Source organism: Serinus canaria, chromosome 2, assembly GCF_022539315.1.
Source record: "Serinus canaria isolate serCan28SL12 chromosome 2, serCan2020, whole genome shotgun sequence".
Classification (NCBI taxonomy): domain Eukaryota; kingdom Metazoa; phylum Chordata; class Aves; order Passeriformes; family Fringillidae; genus Serinus; species Serinus canaria.
Window position 1 is genome coordinate 97,717,694 of NC_066315.1, and position 16,180 is coordinate 97,733,873.

General features: G+C 35.2%; 1 protein-coding gene across 1 annotated transcript in view; it reads right to left on the reverse strand.

The window, feature by feature from the left end:
- Positions 1 to 430: 430 nt before the first annotated feature.
- CDH7 (cadherin 7) overlaps positions 431 to 16,180 on the reverse strand; it is an 81,173-nt gene continuing 65,423 nt past the window's right edge. Inside the window, exons 8-12 of the mRNA XM_050971114.1 lie at positions 14,186 to 14,322; positions 12,132 to 12,253; positions 10,647 to 10,764; positions 8,375 to 8,626; positions 431 to 1,102 (exon numbers count right to left, since the gene is read on the reverse strand). Coding sequence (XP_050827071.1) covers positions 609 to 1,102; positions 8,375 to 8,626; positions 10,647 to 10,764; positions 12,132 to 12,253; positions 14,186 to 14,322 — 1,123 coding nt within the window. The 3' untranslated portion in view covers positions 431 to 608. The remainder of the gene's footprint in view (positions 1,103 to 8,374; positions 8,627 to 10,646; positions 10,765 to 12,131; positions 12,254 to 14,185; positions 14,323 to 16,180) is intronic.

Here is a 16,180-nt window from a genome sequence, read left to right on the forward strand (position 1 = left end):
AAAACTACCCAGAAAATTACAGAGATTCTAATTAAATAGCTCTGAGAACAAGTAGGGAGAAACACAAAAAAAAATTTCCTGGGCTTTCCTTGTTTTCATCAGTCTTCTCCTTTTGTTCTAGTATGCTGTATGCACAGAGTAAGGAAAATTTGCTAAAAAACACTTGCCTGTGTAAATACAATGTACTGTAATATTGTATTGAGTTATATATTTGAAAATTTATTTCTTCTTAAAACAGAGACTGTATTCTCAATATAGTAATACTGTGAAGGCATCTACAGAGTATCACCAGCTCGCTGAGGTGACTGTATAACATATTCTTGAAAGTGAGTTGCCTCTGCAGGCATTTGAGGGTTGCTATCTATTTGAACGTGGCTGAGCATTTCATTTTATCAAAAATGCCACCAATGCTCATATTCTGTGTGGTCAGTGCAGTCCCTAGGACAAGTCTAATGAAGATATGTTCCACCAAGGCAAAAACAAGAAAAAAAAAAGCCAACAACCTAAAATTTTAAAAATGGGAAAATATTTACAACTTTCTTCAGTCTGTCAGGTTGAGTTTTCTGTTTTAGTATTCTTCAGTGCATTTTCAGAGAAAGGTTCCAAGGCTAGGAGTATAAGCATTCTGGTCCAGTCCCATACATATCTGCAAGCCTTTTAAAACGAGGGCCCCAGTCACTGAGGTAATCGTAGTTCTGGTCAGAGTTTGAGCTGATGGAATCTAAAGAACTGAGCGACTCCGCCACCGAGCCGTTCCCCTCAAATGCATACGTCTGCAGGGAGTCGTAGGGCGGCGCGCAGGGGTCCACGTCAGCTTCCTTTAGTCTTTCCCAGATAAATTCCCTAAAAATAACATTATCTGGGATACTTTTAAAAGTCGGTCTGCTCAAGAACTGAATCTCAGGCGTCACGTCCCTTCTGGTCTTGGTGTCTCGCATGATGTTGAGGTTCCTCAAGGCAGCCATGTCAAAAGCCTCTGTGTCTTCTTCTCCACCACCCTCATCATCGTACCTGACAATGTTTTCTCTGATATCTCTCTCTTCATCAAAAATGAGAGGTTCTTTTTTCCGTCGCCTCATGGTGACAATCAGCAAGACAAGAACTGGAACACAGAAAAGCTAAAGTTTTAGCAGTGCTGAGGTTTTCTCATATTTTTCCCTATGTTATGGAAGTACCCATTAATTTATATGACAAAGACCCAAGGAATTTATACAGTTAGATGCAAGAAATTTGTGCAGTTAGATGTGAAACCTAGCAGATTATGAAATAACTTTCAAGCCATAAGCTTTTTAGACCCTAAAAATCTATTTCCCAAATCATTCAGGATTAGCGTCTTCATCTCTAATTCTAATATGCTATATTGTCTGCTAAACATAAATTTCAGTACTGGTTAAGTCTGACTATGAAAAATCTCACAGCCAGGAAATTATAATAATTAAAAAAAAAAATCAAAAAGCTTTTCTTGAACTCTTAAATGCCCAAGTGATAAAAGCACATTTATAAATTGACAGAATAGAATTTAAAAACCATCGTTTGGAAAGTGACAGCATTAAAGTGTATGATCAATATCTGCCAAATAAAAATAAAGTTTAAAAATTCTGTATTGGAGAACATCAAATTTTTAAGTAATGTATAAAATAAGACTGTCTTAGTTAATGGAATAAAACCTCCTCTACAGAAGATCTTGCTTTCCTGAAAAGTGCAAAGTACTGCACTTGAGATTTACGCTTTACATCTAATGACAACTGCTATGACTACAGTTTACTGGATGCACCAGTACTAGAAATGTAATTGATTATTTAATTTTAACCCTAAAGTTTCTTTCAGCTTAAAGGGTAATACTAAACTCCAGTGGCAGCCAATAGCACTGAAAGAAAGTAGCTCAAGTCTCTTCTTGTTCTAATACAGTTTTGGTAGAGAAACATCACTGGAAACACAAAAAATACGGAAGCAATACTGTGAATATTGCATCCATCTGTGGGACATGATGGAGCGTGAATCATCTTCCTAGAAAATAATTAATTCTATACTGTAGCATCTGGATAACATTTGCTGAGTTAATGACACTCCTAGGAAATCACAGGCATCACTATGATTGAAAAAATAACAGTACATTGAAAAGTGTCATTCCACATTTAATTAATCTCTTCTGATTTTATGATTATTTTTAATGTTAAGATTATGTGATTATATGCATTGATAACATTTTCAATCTTTACTTACAATGCTAATTAAATGCTGTAGAAACATGGAAAAACAAAAGCTAAAAGGTGATAGAGATAAAATTAAGCTTGAGGTTCCCTAGGTAGTCTCAAAAATGGTCTCCACAAATTGCATGATTTGAGAATACCATTCTTGAAAGCCTTTTCATGGAGTGATCTTAAAATCAGTATCAATCAAGTAATTGTGAGGAATTACTTAATATTAGGACCATTTGGCTAGGATAAACCAGTAAATTGTACATACAAGAAAGCTGTATATGTCTACAGATGTTGTGGTATTATTTGGAATTGGCTAAAGCCAGAGATGCCTTTCTGCACTAATTTTCTTTCCCTTTGGAAGCACACATGTCTAAAAATAAAGCTACAAGAACTTTTTTTTTTCCCCTAAAATTTTTGACAAATATATTAGGCAACAATTCTTTCCTCTTTTCTCAGTAGCTACCAAGCACATATCCAATAATCCATCTAGTAATAGATGTCTCATGACTCTATTACTACGTAACCAGCATCACCCTTTCACGGTTTTTGCCCCTGGCATCTACCTGATTCATCCTTTATGTATTGAATTCAGAAGCCTCTAGTTTGGGGCATTTTGCTTTTAACAATATTTACATAAGCAGTTTAATAATATGAAATATTGACCTTTTAAGTGACATTTGTGAAATTTCAAAACATTCCAATATTAGTATAATAAGCTGTAAATTATACAGCAGAGAACATAAAAGTGTCATCAGATACAACTGCACTCCACTCTTAATGTTTTCCCTTATTGTAAAAGATATTTTAAAGTGAAATTACATTGCTGACAGTACAAATAGATATTTCAAACAAGATTTCTATTGACATAACTGCTTAATTACTGTTTTTAAAATTTACTGCCACATTTTATTGTCATATAAGTAAGCAGCTAATAATTTATTTCACTCAATAAATGCATTTTTACTCTACTGTCCCTCTTAACATACTTCATGTTGAAAGTTAAAGACATGCTAATAAGTGTAAAATAAGAAACTTAGTAGGAAGGTCTGCCTAAAGGTACAATAAAAATCAAGATACAGTGAATGTTTTATACAGTGTTCCTTCTATCTCTCACACTTGCTCGAAGCCAAGAAAAATATGGAGTCTTTCTAAAGGTTAAATATTTTAGCATTTAGATAACTTTATAAGATTATTAATTTCTAGCCTTTCCAGCAGCCATGAACAATAAAGTTTAACCTCTAAATGAACAAAGCTTTAGCTGCATTGCAGGAGCAGCAGAAATTAATACAAGCCCTAAACAATTTTCACCGCTATTTAAATCAAATGCAAATAGTTTCCAAGTTTTTTCATTTCTCATTAAGTAATGGTGGGCTTTTATTTCCTGCATTTATGAAAAAAGAAGACATAAAGTCAGTAATTAGGGACTGTTTGAACTTCTAAAAACCTAATTTAATGATTGTTAGAAAAGGAATAATACGGTGGAAAACCTTTAGGCACAAATGAGGGCATTAGATTGGCTCCATACAGATATATCCAACTCATTCTAAGGAGATGAAATGACAATACCAATTTCATATATGATGTAACAAATAAACAAATCAATCGACATTTTAAGCTGCTAATTATAAAGTCTTAATAACCACTATTAACAAAGACTGATTTAAACTAATATTTTAATTCTTCTGATTTACCTAAATTTTTAGAAATATTGATTTCCTTTAATAGGTACAGTAGCCAAGCAAAAAAAAAATTGTTTCTCTTTATATTAGCTGTGGTAATGCACAGTTTTATCCATGTGTCTAGTATGCATTTAATGTTTGCAGTTTCAGTACACCCAAATTCGTCTTCAAACAAACACCCTTGAATGCAAGAGTGGATTTTTGCTTTGACACATTTCAGTGTGCTTTCTGGAATTACCATGAAATTTCCATTTTGGTATGATCTGGTAATAAGTCAGGCTTAGTTCACCCGAACGTATTTCTCTGGTTTAGTATTAATTTCTCCTTTTGTACTCAAGGCAACTGCAACATAATTGTAAGGAAGCCATAAAAGTCATGAGAGGCCCTGAGGGAGAAGACTACATGCAGAGCCATACAGAAAGGCATAGAGCTAAATCACAAGCATTACCATGATTTGTATACACTGCACCCCTAAGCCAGGAATTTACTATAGCAATAAGCCACATCAGCTGTGAGCAGATCTGCACACTGGTTTATGCCTTAGGTGTGTCATGATTCATAAAGCCGATGATTGGAGATCCCCAGCCATCTAAGCAGCACCCTAATAACCTATTTAGTTATACCTTGCAGTTGCCAGTACAGTCAGATAAGGTTTGGGGATTACAGAGGGCAAGACTCAGGAAACTTGAATTTAATTCCCACTTAACAAACTTCACCTATACCTGTTGTTTAATCAGTTTGGACTGATATTTGCAAAGTGACTGTAACCTTTAAATGCCCACACTGAGTGACCCTAATCAGCTCCCTTACTTTCAGAAAATAGCTGCTGCATTTCATATTCAACCACTTTCAGGGAGTGTTGCTTTGGGTACCCCTAGTTAATTGGTTTCCCCCAGTTACACATTTATTGCTTTTAAAACTGCAAGGCCAAACCCGACAAACATTACATAGTCACATTCTGAGCACGTAGCACCTATTAAGAGAATAGGATTCTTATGACTAGAACTGCTTCTTCTTGTTTACAAATCACAGTTATATGTTCTGATTTAATTTGGATATTTTGATAATGATAACAAATTTGATGTCTTTCAACTGAAAAAAAATGATTCAAAGCTAAATTTTCAAGTTCTGTGAATGTATTATCCTTGTAAACTCTAGTGCCACTCCAATTGGAAGCTTTCTTCAGTCTTCCTGTGAAAATAGGTGACAATAATAGATTACATTCAGAAGTGTGAAAGACAATAATTACAAAAAGGCATTGTGACAACATAGCTTTCCGTACAAACAAAATACTTCACCTCTCAAATGTGATTAGGTTATCTACAGGTGATTATTCTGTTTATGTGATTTTATGTAAACATTTTATGCTAAACAATCGTTACAAAGGCAATTACTGTTTCTGGAAGATGCTAACTGAAAAATAAATTGCCTTGAATTAAATTACCATTTAATCTTCAGAAAAGTTAAAAAAAAATTCTACTTGCTTTCCTCAAAATTATATGCAATCCAAAACTAATCAAACTACCTTTTTCTACGCTTTTTAATGATTTTTTTAGATTTTTTTTTTTCTTTCTGTAAAACAGCCTTACTACATAATTGGAAAGATGTTTTGAGTAGTTAAAAAAGTACTGGAATTTTCTTTTGAAATAAAATTTAAAATTTAAACTCCATCAGTCAGTATGAAGGTAGAGATTTTGTTTTTACATGTTTTTAGCTTTTAAAATTTATTTTAGTTTTAAAAAAATTGTCTATACAGTGTTATTTGCAATTATCATAAAAAGAGTGTAATTTAATAAGTTCTTCCTTCTTAGAGTCAGTAAAAACTTTGGGCTTATCTAAAACTGATTGCTTGCTTAAACAAAAATTTCTTAGTAACACTAAGAAATCCCATTGAGACAATCCAGATCTTGGTAAAGACAAATGGTTATGTATCCGCCATAGGGATGTATGAGGCAAGATCAAAAAGTATGTCATACTATCTTTAAGAAAGCAAGACCTGGTTGAGAATTGAGGACTCTGGTGCCAGAATGCATGTATTAATTCCATCTATGCAAATTTCATGTTTTCTCTGCATTACAACTGGCACCCACATTAAGATGACATTGATTAATGTGACTGGATTTGTACTGCATCTTAATCTTGGAATTGATCCAGTAGACTGTATCCTCTTTTCACTGATGAAGTCTTACACAAAAATGTGCATCCTTTGTTCGGGTCCTGGAACCATTTGCCAACAGCTGAAGCCTGGTTTTTTATGCTAGTAGATCTTCAGCATTTTTCTCAGGAATGAATGCAAAGGACAAAAGGGCAGAAGTAAATTCCTAGCAATACCACCATGCAGCTGGTCCCAAAAAACATATTCTAGGAGCAACTGAGGGAAGAAGAAAGTCTCTGGGACCAGACAAGCAGCTGGGTTTCATTGGGCAGCAGGGATGCTTGGGTACCTCTTCCTTGTGGACACTGGCATGAGGCTGAGACTGAAATGGGATACGGTACCCAAATGCAGCACTCAAAGCCAGGGTTATCATACAAACAGAGCCTAACCTGTTCCTGCAGCTTTGAAGTGTACTCAAAAGGAACAGTTCAGACTGGAAGTGATGGTGGCACATACAAATGTCTTTTTTGGATAAACAATGTTGGTGCCTTCAGACAGATGACTTTGGAAAACCAAAGTCTTTGACAAATAAAATCAGTGTTGTGGTGGTAATATGCAAGATTTTTTTACCAAGCCCCTGTTCAGAATGCTTCAGAAAAAACTGGAATAAAAGCTCTTTTGTTGGTTTATTGGTTGTATTTGACCCCTGGTGTACCGAGTAGAATGAGCAAGTTATTTTGTGCCAACATGCTTTGTCTACACTCAGTGCTCTTCTTGAAAACCTACTGCTTCCATTTAAGAAAAGCTTATGGCCAGACCAAGCTGCATGGTACCTACAGCAGTTTCCTATGTAATCTTCAGAAACTAGCTTTTCATGTATAACAAAAATGGTGAGATTTTCTTTTGGGTTCAAATGAATTGCTATGGTTACAGGACTTTTATTCCTAAGCATATTGGAATTAAAGTTTAAAGCCGGTGTTTTTTTGCTGATACTAATGCCAGTTGATATAAGAGAATATTTTTATATCTTTTTGAACTCTAGCATTTAGCTTCATGTCCAAATAAAGTTCATTTGTGTACATAAATTGGCTAGAAATGCTACAAGAAAAATGGTATTTAAAAATGTTCATGAAAACTTCTGGCAATAATTCCCTTCCATTTCTTAAACCTAGGCCCAACCATGTGTTGAGTGAGAATAAAGTCTTATGGTGTTAGATTTTTTTATGTCACGTAGATGGAAAACTTTAGAAATGCCACCTCCTATATATGTATATATAGCTACTGAGTAAGTTGGTTACAGAGGTAGTGATTTTTATTACTCTGTAAAAAAAGTATGCAACAGGTTTTTCGTTTTGGAGACCTTTAGAAATATTTTAGCAGAAGGAACATTGCCTTCTAATGGTTTCCAGTGACATGAATCAGAGTGTGAAAGAAGACATATCTGTACATGGTGGAAATACTGCCGTAGACAGAAGGTTGGACACAAGTCTCTTGATTTGACCTATGCAAATTACTTTGATAACAGTGGCAGATAAAACACCCCTAGGATTATACCAGCATAAGAAGACTATTGTCTTCTCCCTTTCCTTAGACTGGTGTGAACAGACAGGGAATAGAAAAATCTCTTAATTGGTAGCAACACTGATGAAAATTCTTTGGTGCTGAACTGGGTACCCTGTTAACCTAAGAATTTTCAGACAAAACCCAAAACTTCACTTTTGCTCACTTTATCCTGCATCTTCATTTCTTGATTTGACCTTTTATTCTCCCATTTACTGTTTAATTTCTAGGTATTACATGAGAAATGCTAGGCAAACTAGGATGTTGACACCATTCTGTTCTTTTCCACTGCCTTTAATCTAGTTGAAGTTTCACTGCTCAACATAAATCCAGCTGTGCTACCATTTGCAGAAGTAACAAAAGATCACTCTGCAAATGATGTCAATTAATTATGATTCTCATGAGTAAATTGCATCTGTTGTATTTTCTGAATATCTTTTGTTGTATGCAAATCAGTAAATGTTTAAAACCAGTTATGCCTGTGAAAAAGGGACACACTGATACTGGTTATATGGTGAGTATGTTAAACCAAATGCTTCCATAAACTGCATTGCCTATCTCTTAAATATTGCATTTGATGCATGTCAAACTTTTTTTTATTTTACTGTATTTCCTTATATCTGTCTGGAGACAGCTTGATATAGAAACAAAGTCTCGAAATTGATAATCCCAGTCTAAAGGTGGTTTTGTGCTATTGATACAAAATGCTGTTCTTTCTTGAATACTAACTGTTCCTGTTCACAGAAATCAGGGCAGAGGGAAATGTTGAGGCTTATGTGCATGTATCTTTTGCCATGATGCATTGAATGGAAAATAAGGGTAACAGAAAGAAGACATACCTAGCAGTGTCAAGACACAAGCCAATATTGCTATCAGGGCTCCAGTGCTTAGTCCTGCAGGCAAGATGTATGCTTCTGCATTGCATGTCTGAGCAATACCATCTGCATCACAATCACAGACCCTGATGGTGAGAGTATTAGTGCTACTAAGTGAAGGTGATCCACTGTCCACTATGAATATTGGCAGGTAGAAAACAGACTGCTCCTGTCTTCGAAACCCATTTCTTTTGGTTAATACTGTCGCAGTATTATCTAGATAAAGGAATAAGAAGACAAATTAAAAAATATGTGACTTTTCTGAAACACAAGCTCATAAATACTACAGCCTTTATAAAAACATTGATTTTATTTCAACAAGTTTACCTTTCCTAGTCAAATACTTTTGAACCTGCAGAGGAAAGATCAACTGAGAAATCACACACAACTAAGCAAGAAGATTTTTATTTTCAACAAAAGAATATTTCAAAAGAGCAGAGTCCATTTGTTTTTAGCTAAGCTCACATTTTAACAACCTGGATAGATAGCTCAGGATGAGATAATTGTAAAAAGGAAAAAAAATACCCTTCAGTGATCGGATTAAGTATCTAATACATGTTTCCAGCTAATTTTCAAGCATCTATTTCAACTATTTATGGCTATATATATCATATTAATGGAAGCAATGACCATATTAATAGGAGATTAGATTCTGAAGATCAATGAAATATATTTTGAATTAAAAAAAAAATCCCATGCATGCACAAACAAGGTAATTGTGCATGCAACAAAGAAATCCAGTTGTTCTCAAACTCTTCTGAGATTCAAGATGGCTGTTATAATCAGTATAAAATGTATAGACTGACAGTGGTCTGAATTGTGTGATTAAAAGGCCTGCGTGTTCAAGAAGATATGTGAAAAATTCACTGTGTACAACACAGATTGAGAGCTCCTGAGAGGTAGGGGGTTACATCTCCCAGCATGTATAGAAATGTTCATTTAGTTGGTTTATCTATCTATCAACTTAGCTATCTATCCATAGACAGACATAAAAAGTTATCTTATTGCATCACCTATTATGATCTATCTGGCAAAATATGCAAACACCTCTTTATATAATATCACATGAGAGATGCATAAAAGTAGCTAATGTTGAATGAGGCAGCTGCTGCTGTGTCTTGTACCTCCACTGATTTTCCAGGCATTACAAAAGTCCAGTGCTACTTTTATTAAGTTATAAGTTCTCTGGAAGAGGGTCTCTTTTCATTAACTACTTTACAGTGTTCATGATGTCAGGTTTCTGAACAGTCCTATTCTAATGCACTTTTATTATTTTGATTGTATTACTATTAGAGTCTTCAGTTTAAACTGCAAGCTGTTCATATGAAGAAAATTAAGCATTTCATTAACTACATGTAAAGTAAGGCAATAAAGACCTGCATGAAAGAACTTTATTAGGTCACACATTATGCTTACTGAATATTATTCAAAGTCTGCCTGTACAAACTGTGTCCTTCAATGTCCATATGTTTGTTTTTCTTGTTTTACTAATAGGATGACTTTGTAGCTCTGGCTAAGTACTGATCCATAAAAGAGCAGTGCAAGAGCAATACCCTGTCTATTTAGTTCTGTTTGCTACAGCTAATAGCTAAACTGCCTGACACGTGCCCAGCTGCTGTACTGTGCAGTGCAGCTAATGAGTGCAGTAATTAGAGTGTGTTCTCAGATATTTTAACTAACAGAAATGGGATGTCAGTGGGAGTCTTTGAGGAAAGAGTCATGAGATGTCTGTGCAAATATTATAGGCAGCTTTCATTATCAAAAGCATTTTTCAAAAGGGGATATACTTAGTTACTGAAAAGACTTGTTTTTCTAAAAACCTAACAAAAACCCCAGAAATCACAAAACATCTCCATCTATCGTGCACTCATTTTTTATGCCCTGAGTTATATTAATAAGACATGAATTCCTGGACATTTTTCAGACGCTGCCCCAAGGTAAAATATCATTTAGATAAAAACCTATAAATACATGCAAAACTGTGAAGAGTGAGTGATGGAAAAAAACAAAGTAAAGACTTAAAGATTTGATGCTGCTCTGCTTGGCTCAAGGCTTTAAATAATTCAAGCAATAGCTTAATTTCTTTGACAAATAGTCTACAGATAAAATTATTTGGCAGACTGATTGTAGTCTATATCCTTGCCAGAACAGAAGTTTATGTAGGTCATAATAAGCATGCTGCATTGAAAATGGAAGGAGCTATTGATGAATATTTACCAAATCAAAATTTTCTTACCTTTGTTGTCCTGCAATGTAAAATTGTGGTTATTTGCTGCCTCTGCTGTTAAACTGAAGTAGAACTGATGGCCATTTGGTGGGTCATCCTTATCAATTGCACTAATTTTTTGGATCACCTGTTTTGAGACACATCAGGGTTTCATTGAAGCATACATACGTGTACATTGCATAACCCCTCTGTTTCCTACCAAAATATCAACCCTCCTTCAAGTTCTAATAATTTTGAATTTTGGTTTTCTAATCTCCTAAGCATGCAAAGACTCTTAATGTGTGACTCAGCTCTTTACATGTACCAAATTTATTGGCCAAAGCAATGCTCTGCAGGCTCTAGGAGAAAGTTAGCTCCTGTCATTTGCCAGAGCTTGGAGTAATAAACTACACAGCAGTGGAAGAAGTGTGCCTTCTGGATGGCTCTTAGTGTAGTTATCGGTGGCTGCAACCAATGTTGTAAAACTTTCACAAGGAAACTGTGATGGTTTTGAGCATTCAAATTCATGTACTTTTTTTTTAAAATATAATGGAAAACAGAAAGGCAGATTATATTATTATTGTTTTCTAAAATTTCGTTACTAATACTTTTTTGCTTCATTTTCTAAAATTCTGTCAAAATCAACCTCTAATGAAATTACCACTGCTTAAAATCCACAAAAATTTTAAACTCCAATTCTCTGGTCCAGTTCTGACCAGAGCACAGGGAAAACAGAAAGGTACAACAATAAAAGCATGCATAGTCTGTGTTTCTGATGAACACAAGCTATCATAGTGGGTGTTGTCAGAATTTAAATTATGAGGTAATTTTGAAATCTGCAATAAACATGTACCACAGGAAGGACAATACATTGGGAGAAGGCACAAAAGCACAAAGTCTTCCTGGAAATTTGCGGGATTTTTGCAAGTGCAACATCTACAAGTTTTCTGGAAGTGGGAAGAGAGACTGAGAAAGTACATGTATTTTGTGAGGTCTTCCAAAGTAGAGAGGAAAAGGCCAAATATGAGGGACACCAAGGACAAACAACAAGCAGTAGATTTAGTTAAATCTAGGACTACTTGGAAGATATTTGTGTAGTTGAAAACATGGGAATAAAAATAGGAAACTTCCCCATTGTGCAAATGTCCATACTTTCTAGGGGGATTAAAAGTGTGTACTCATTTTCAGAATGGTGGACATTTAGTCTCATAATGACCTTTGTATTGCTGCTTCCCACTTCCCACAAAAATTCTGAGAAAGTATGAGTTCTCAGAGTTATTCAAAATTAGATGAGTTAAGTAAAATATATCAGTTATACAAGTGAGAAAGCCAGAGATTTTAACACAACTTTCAACGAATATTTTTTATACCCAGATCTTTCCTACTGTTTGCTTGTACTGTTCATCAGAGCCTCATTCTTACTGTTATAAGAGGATTTTTCTTAAAGCTGGAAGGCTTTCATAAGCAATGGCTGATTATCTGGTAAAAATAAACATAAAACCTATCGAGAAATACCTGGCCAGGCTGAGCATTTTCACAGACAGTTGTCTCATACTCCATGGCAAACTCAGGGGCATTGTCATTGATGTCAAGGATTGTGATGGCTACATAGCCTCTCCCAATTTGTGCTGGATTCTCTACAGGAAAAAGTCCAATAAAACAATTAGAAGGAGATCCTTGCAAGTTATCATGAAGTTCATTATCTTTTCTATTTGCATTCTTCTTTTGGATATGCTTTTGAGTATTATCATATTATAAACCCTCCCTCAAATCAATTATAAGCCCTCCCTCAAATACAAAGGAAGTTCTTGTCTTGATCTTTTGGACCAACATTTAGGTACTCCAGCTGCTTCAATTAATCTAAGATTTTACTCTCAGGATAAACTGGAAATCTTACTCACTAATCACAGCATTGAACCAAATCACATGGAAGGATAAAAGCAAGATGATGTAAAATCATCACCAAGCTAGCCAGAACATCACTATTCATAATGAGAATAGCATGATTATTAAAGATTAAACTTTTTTTTTTCTGAACTTTAGATAGATCAGTCTATTGAGCAGTCAAAACCAGAATTTTATCAGCTATGTGTAAGAGAAAAGAAGAGAAGGCTGCATTCTGAAGCAAATCCCAAAGTATTTAAAGTGCACACACAAGTAAGTATTTCAATACTGTCATTAAAATGTTGAACACCTTTAATATGAATCACATCCTAAACTGATACACATCTCTAGCTAAACTATGAGTATGTTCATTGTCCAATGTCATACTTTAACCCTAAACAATATTTATATTTTGGAGTAAGCATAGGGACATCAATGAGTGCACTACTTATTTTGCTTCTCTTTCATAGCAGGGAAAAGAGTTGCTATAATCCTTTTTTACCAAAAATTATGATATTAATGTTACAGCAGGACAAAATAAAAAAAAATTACAAAACTTCAAACATGTATTTATTTTTTTAGAGTGTATTGCAGCCACATTTAAACAAATATTTTAAGCATCCAAATATTAATCACCAGGTGTGGGTTTTTTGGCTGTTTTTATATCACATGTGAAATGCCAGAGAAGCAAGCCTTTTCAACACCAATTTTTTTCTCTGGTGAACTAAGCTTATTGAAAACCAAGCAGACATAGCTATTGATTAAAGCAGTACAAGTTTTTACTTGTGCTCCTGGACTCTCATTTGTTTCAGATATGCCCCTTGTCTAGCTCATCAGTTTTGCAACCACCCAGAAAAATTTTGTTTTCTATTTTGTGTTTTTAGACCAAAACACTACTCTTGATAATAGAAGATAGATTCATAGAGACACTAAATGATAAATCTTAACTTTCAAGTTCAATGTTATATTAAGCTCACTGAAATCAAGAAGTGATGATTTTTACAATAGCAAGCCAGAGAACTGATTACTTTTTATTATTGCAGCCCAACAGAGTAGTAATAAAGATGAAATTTGAAGATATAAATTCTTCAAATATAAAAAGCACTTTACAAAATGTATTCAAAGCAGAATAAGTTTATGTTTGAACCTGCATTAGGAGAATTCTTGTATCGATTTGAACCATTACATTCTTTAACACTTTTTATCTTACACTAGAAAAAGATACCAAATACAAAATAACTTCTACAGTGGAATCTTAGAGTCAGGAAAATGAAACCACATTAGCATTCACATCCCCTTTTTATGGCTTCTAAGAATGCTGAGGTTGACCAACAGCAATCAACTCTGAGTGCCCTCACTGAGATGGGGTAACCACTCTCCCCTGTCTTCCATATCACCTTTCCTGTAATGACATTTAGTGTGAGACTGCTGACTTAACATATTTCATCTTCCTTTGTATTTGTCTTTCAGAAGATAAAGGAATACACAAGGTGTGAAGCAAATAAAAGAGGAAACACCTAAACTGTTGTATTTTTATCATATAGATTTCTTCTGCATTAAGCAATATGTTATTTTTATCTGCCACAGTTTGCAGCTGCCAGGATTTCTCTAAGTGAAGCTCATCAAAACCAAGCCTGAAGCTTTACACACAAACTGTCAATAAAAATCTTCCTATGGATACTTACGACTTTCCATGGCCAAAACCGTGATGTTATGAACAGCATTGGTTTCCCTGTCCAAGGATTTGGCAGTTGTAATGACTCCACTGTTAGCATCAATATTGAAATACCTCTCCAGATCTGTGTTTCGATCTATCGAATACCTAGGTAAAGGATGAAAGAAACTTTTCATTTTTGCTCATTTACAGCTTGTAAAAATATTTCACTGATTTCTTATTACAGGGAAAGCACTTCCACTGTTTCTTTAGTTTGAGCATTGCTCAGTCCAGTTTTCCTGGGGCATTGCGAGAGGCAAAGGCACTTGCAAACGTGAGAGAATTACACAGTGACTTGTACTGACAGAGGTGGGCTACACTCCCACAGTGTCGTCTTAAGCAAGGTTATAGGTATTCCTCTGTCTTTTCTTTCTTCCTCTATGCTGTAAAACAAGCTCAGGAATTAATCAAATACCATCCTCCTGAGAGCCAGCAAAGGAGAAGGTGAATTGGAATTTACTACAAGGCTGTACCAGCCGGGCACTGATCCCATGGGGCTGGCAGTCTGAGTGCAGAGCTTTCTATCACCAGCTCTTGAGCTGGTGAGTCACCCAGAGCTGCAGGGGAAGGGGGAAAAAGGAAAGATGATGCAGCCTAGGGTCAAGGGATTGCATGTCATCACTGTCAGCTCACAGTGCTTTACTGTCATTAAACAAACACAGGCTCATGGCCTGAACTCTTTGGCTTAACACATCTTTACCTCCCAATTTGTTTTAGGAAGGGGAGCTCCTTAGGAGCTCCTCAGCAAACTGAAAATAGAATATGAGAAAAGGTCAAAACACCTGTGGGTGATTTTCTTATATCCCTTTTGAGAGTAAGGGACAGCTCATTAGGCAGAATCAGATTTACAACTGGAGTATTTTTGACATTAGATTTATAATTGAGTCAGATTCTTGCACTCTCATTTAGGTCGAGTATGTACTCCAGGGCACTTCCCTACACTCAGGATGAATTAAAATGTCTGAACCAGATCAAGTGTGATCATTGCAATTACTGACACACTGATGATATATTAGGTTATTGATATAATATAAAACAAATTCTTTGAACAACATGGAAAGAAAGAATTTTGCAAGACAAATGAAAAAATGTGACTTCCTACACACAATGATCTTATGAAACTGCTTTTTTTGTTCTGTGTCATAGTATACATCTTCTTTACTGTGTTACTGTTTTTATCTTTGCCTCCTAACTGTCATAATTAGAATTGTTTACCTGTATTATGTCACAGTGAGAGAGAGAATAACAAGTTGTAACAACAGTAATAGCAGTTTTTGTGGATTACTGCTTTCCCTCTTTCACTTTCTCTTTTCTTCTTTCATTTTGTCTTAACTGTAGGCCATTTTTCACTTTATTTCTTGCCATCGCTGTTGTTTATTTGGTCAGCGGTGTTCTACAGCTGCTTTGAGGCTGGCAAGTTTCCCCATGAGACTCTACCTGTCACCTCTGCTAGGTAGTCAATCTTGGCAGGCCTCACAGCTGAGATTCAATCTCCTGCCAGATTTCCCTTAGAAATCCTTAGATTTCCCAGTTATTAAGACTATCATTAAGCAACTTGGAGAGTCAAAGGAGAAGGAAGAGATGGAGAGGAGAGAAAGACAAAAAGGAAAAAAGCAGTAAAGGAGGGAGACGGAGAAGGAGGGCAGAAAAGCAAACAAGTTATATAAATTGGATAATCTGCTTATCAAACAAGGAGAAAAATAATTTCTGTGCATAAGAACCAAGCAGTTTCCCTTATTTATAAGCATTGTATTCATACTCAAATTCTAAAAAAATATTTTAAATATATTTAATCCTTTAATTCCTCACAGCCATAGCCCTTGAAAATCTTTGAGCTGCAGGGGTTTTAAATCCTTTATTTAAGCTAGTTCAAATATCAATAGTTCTCTGGTCCTTACAAGATAACCCCTTATTTTCAAAACAGTAATTATTTTCCCTAGTTCTTGGTATTGTCAAGGTTATGTGT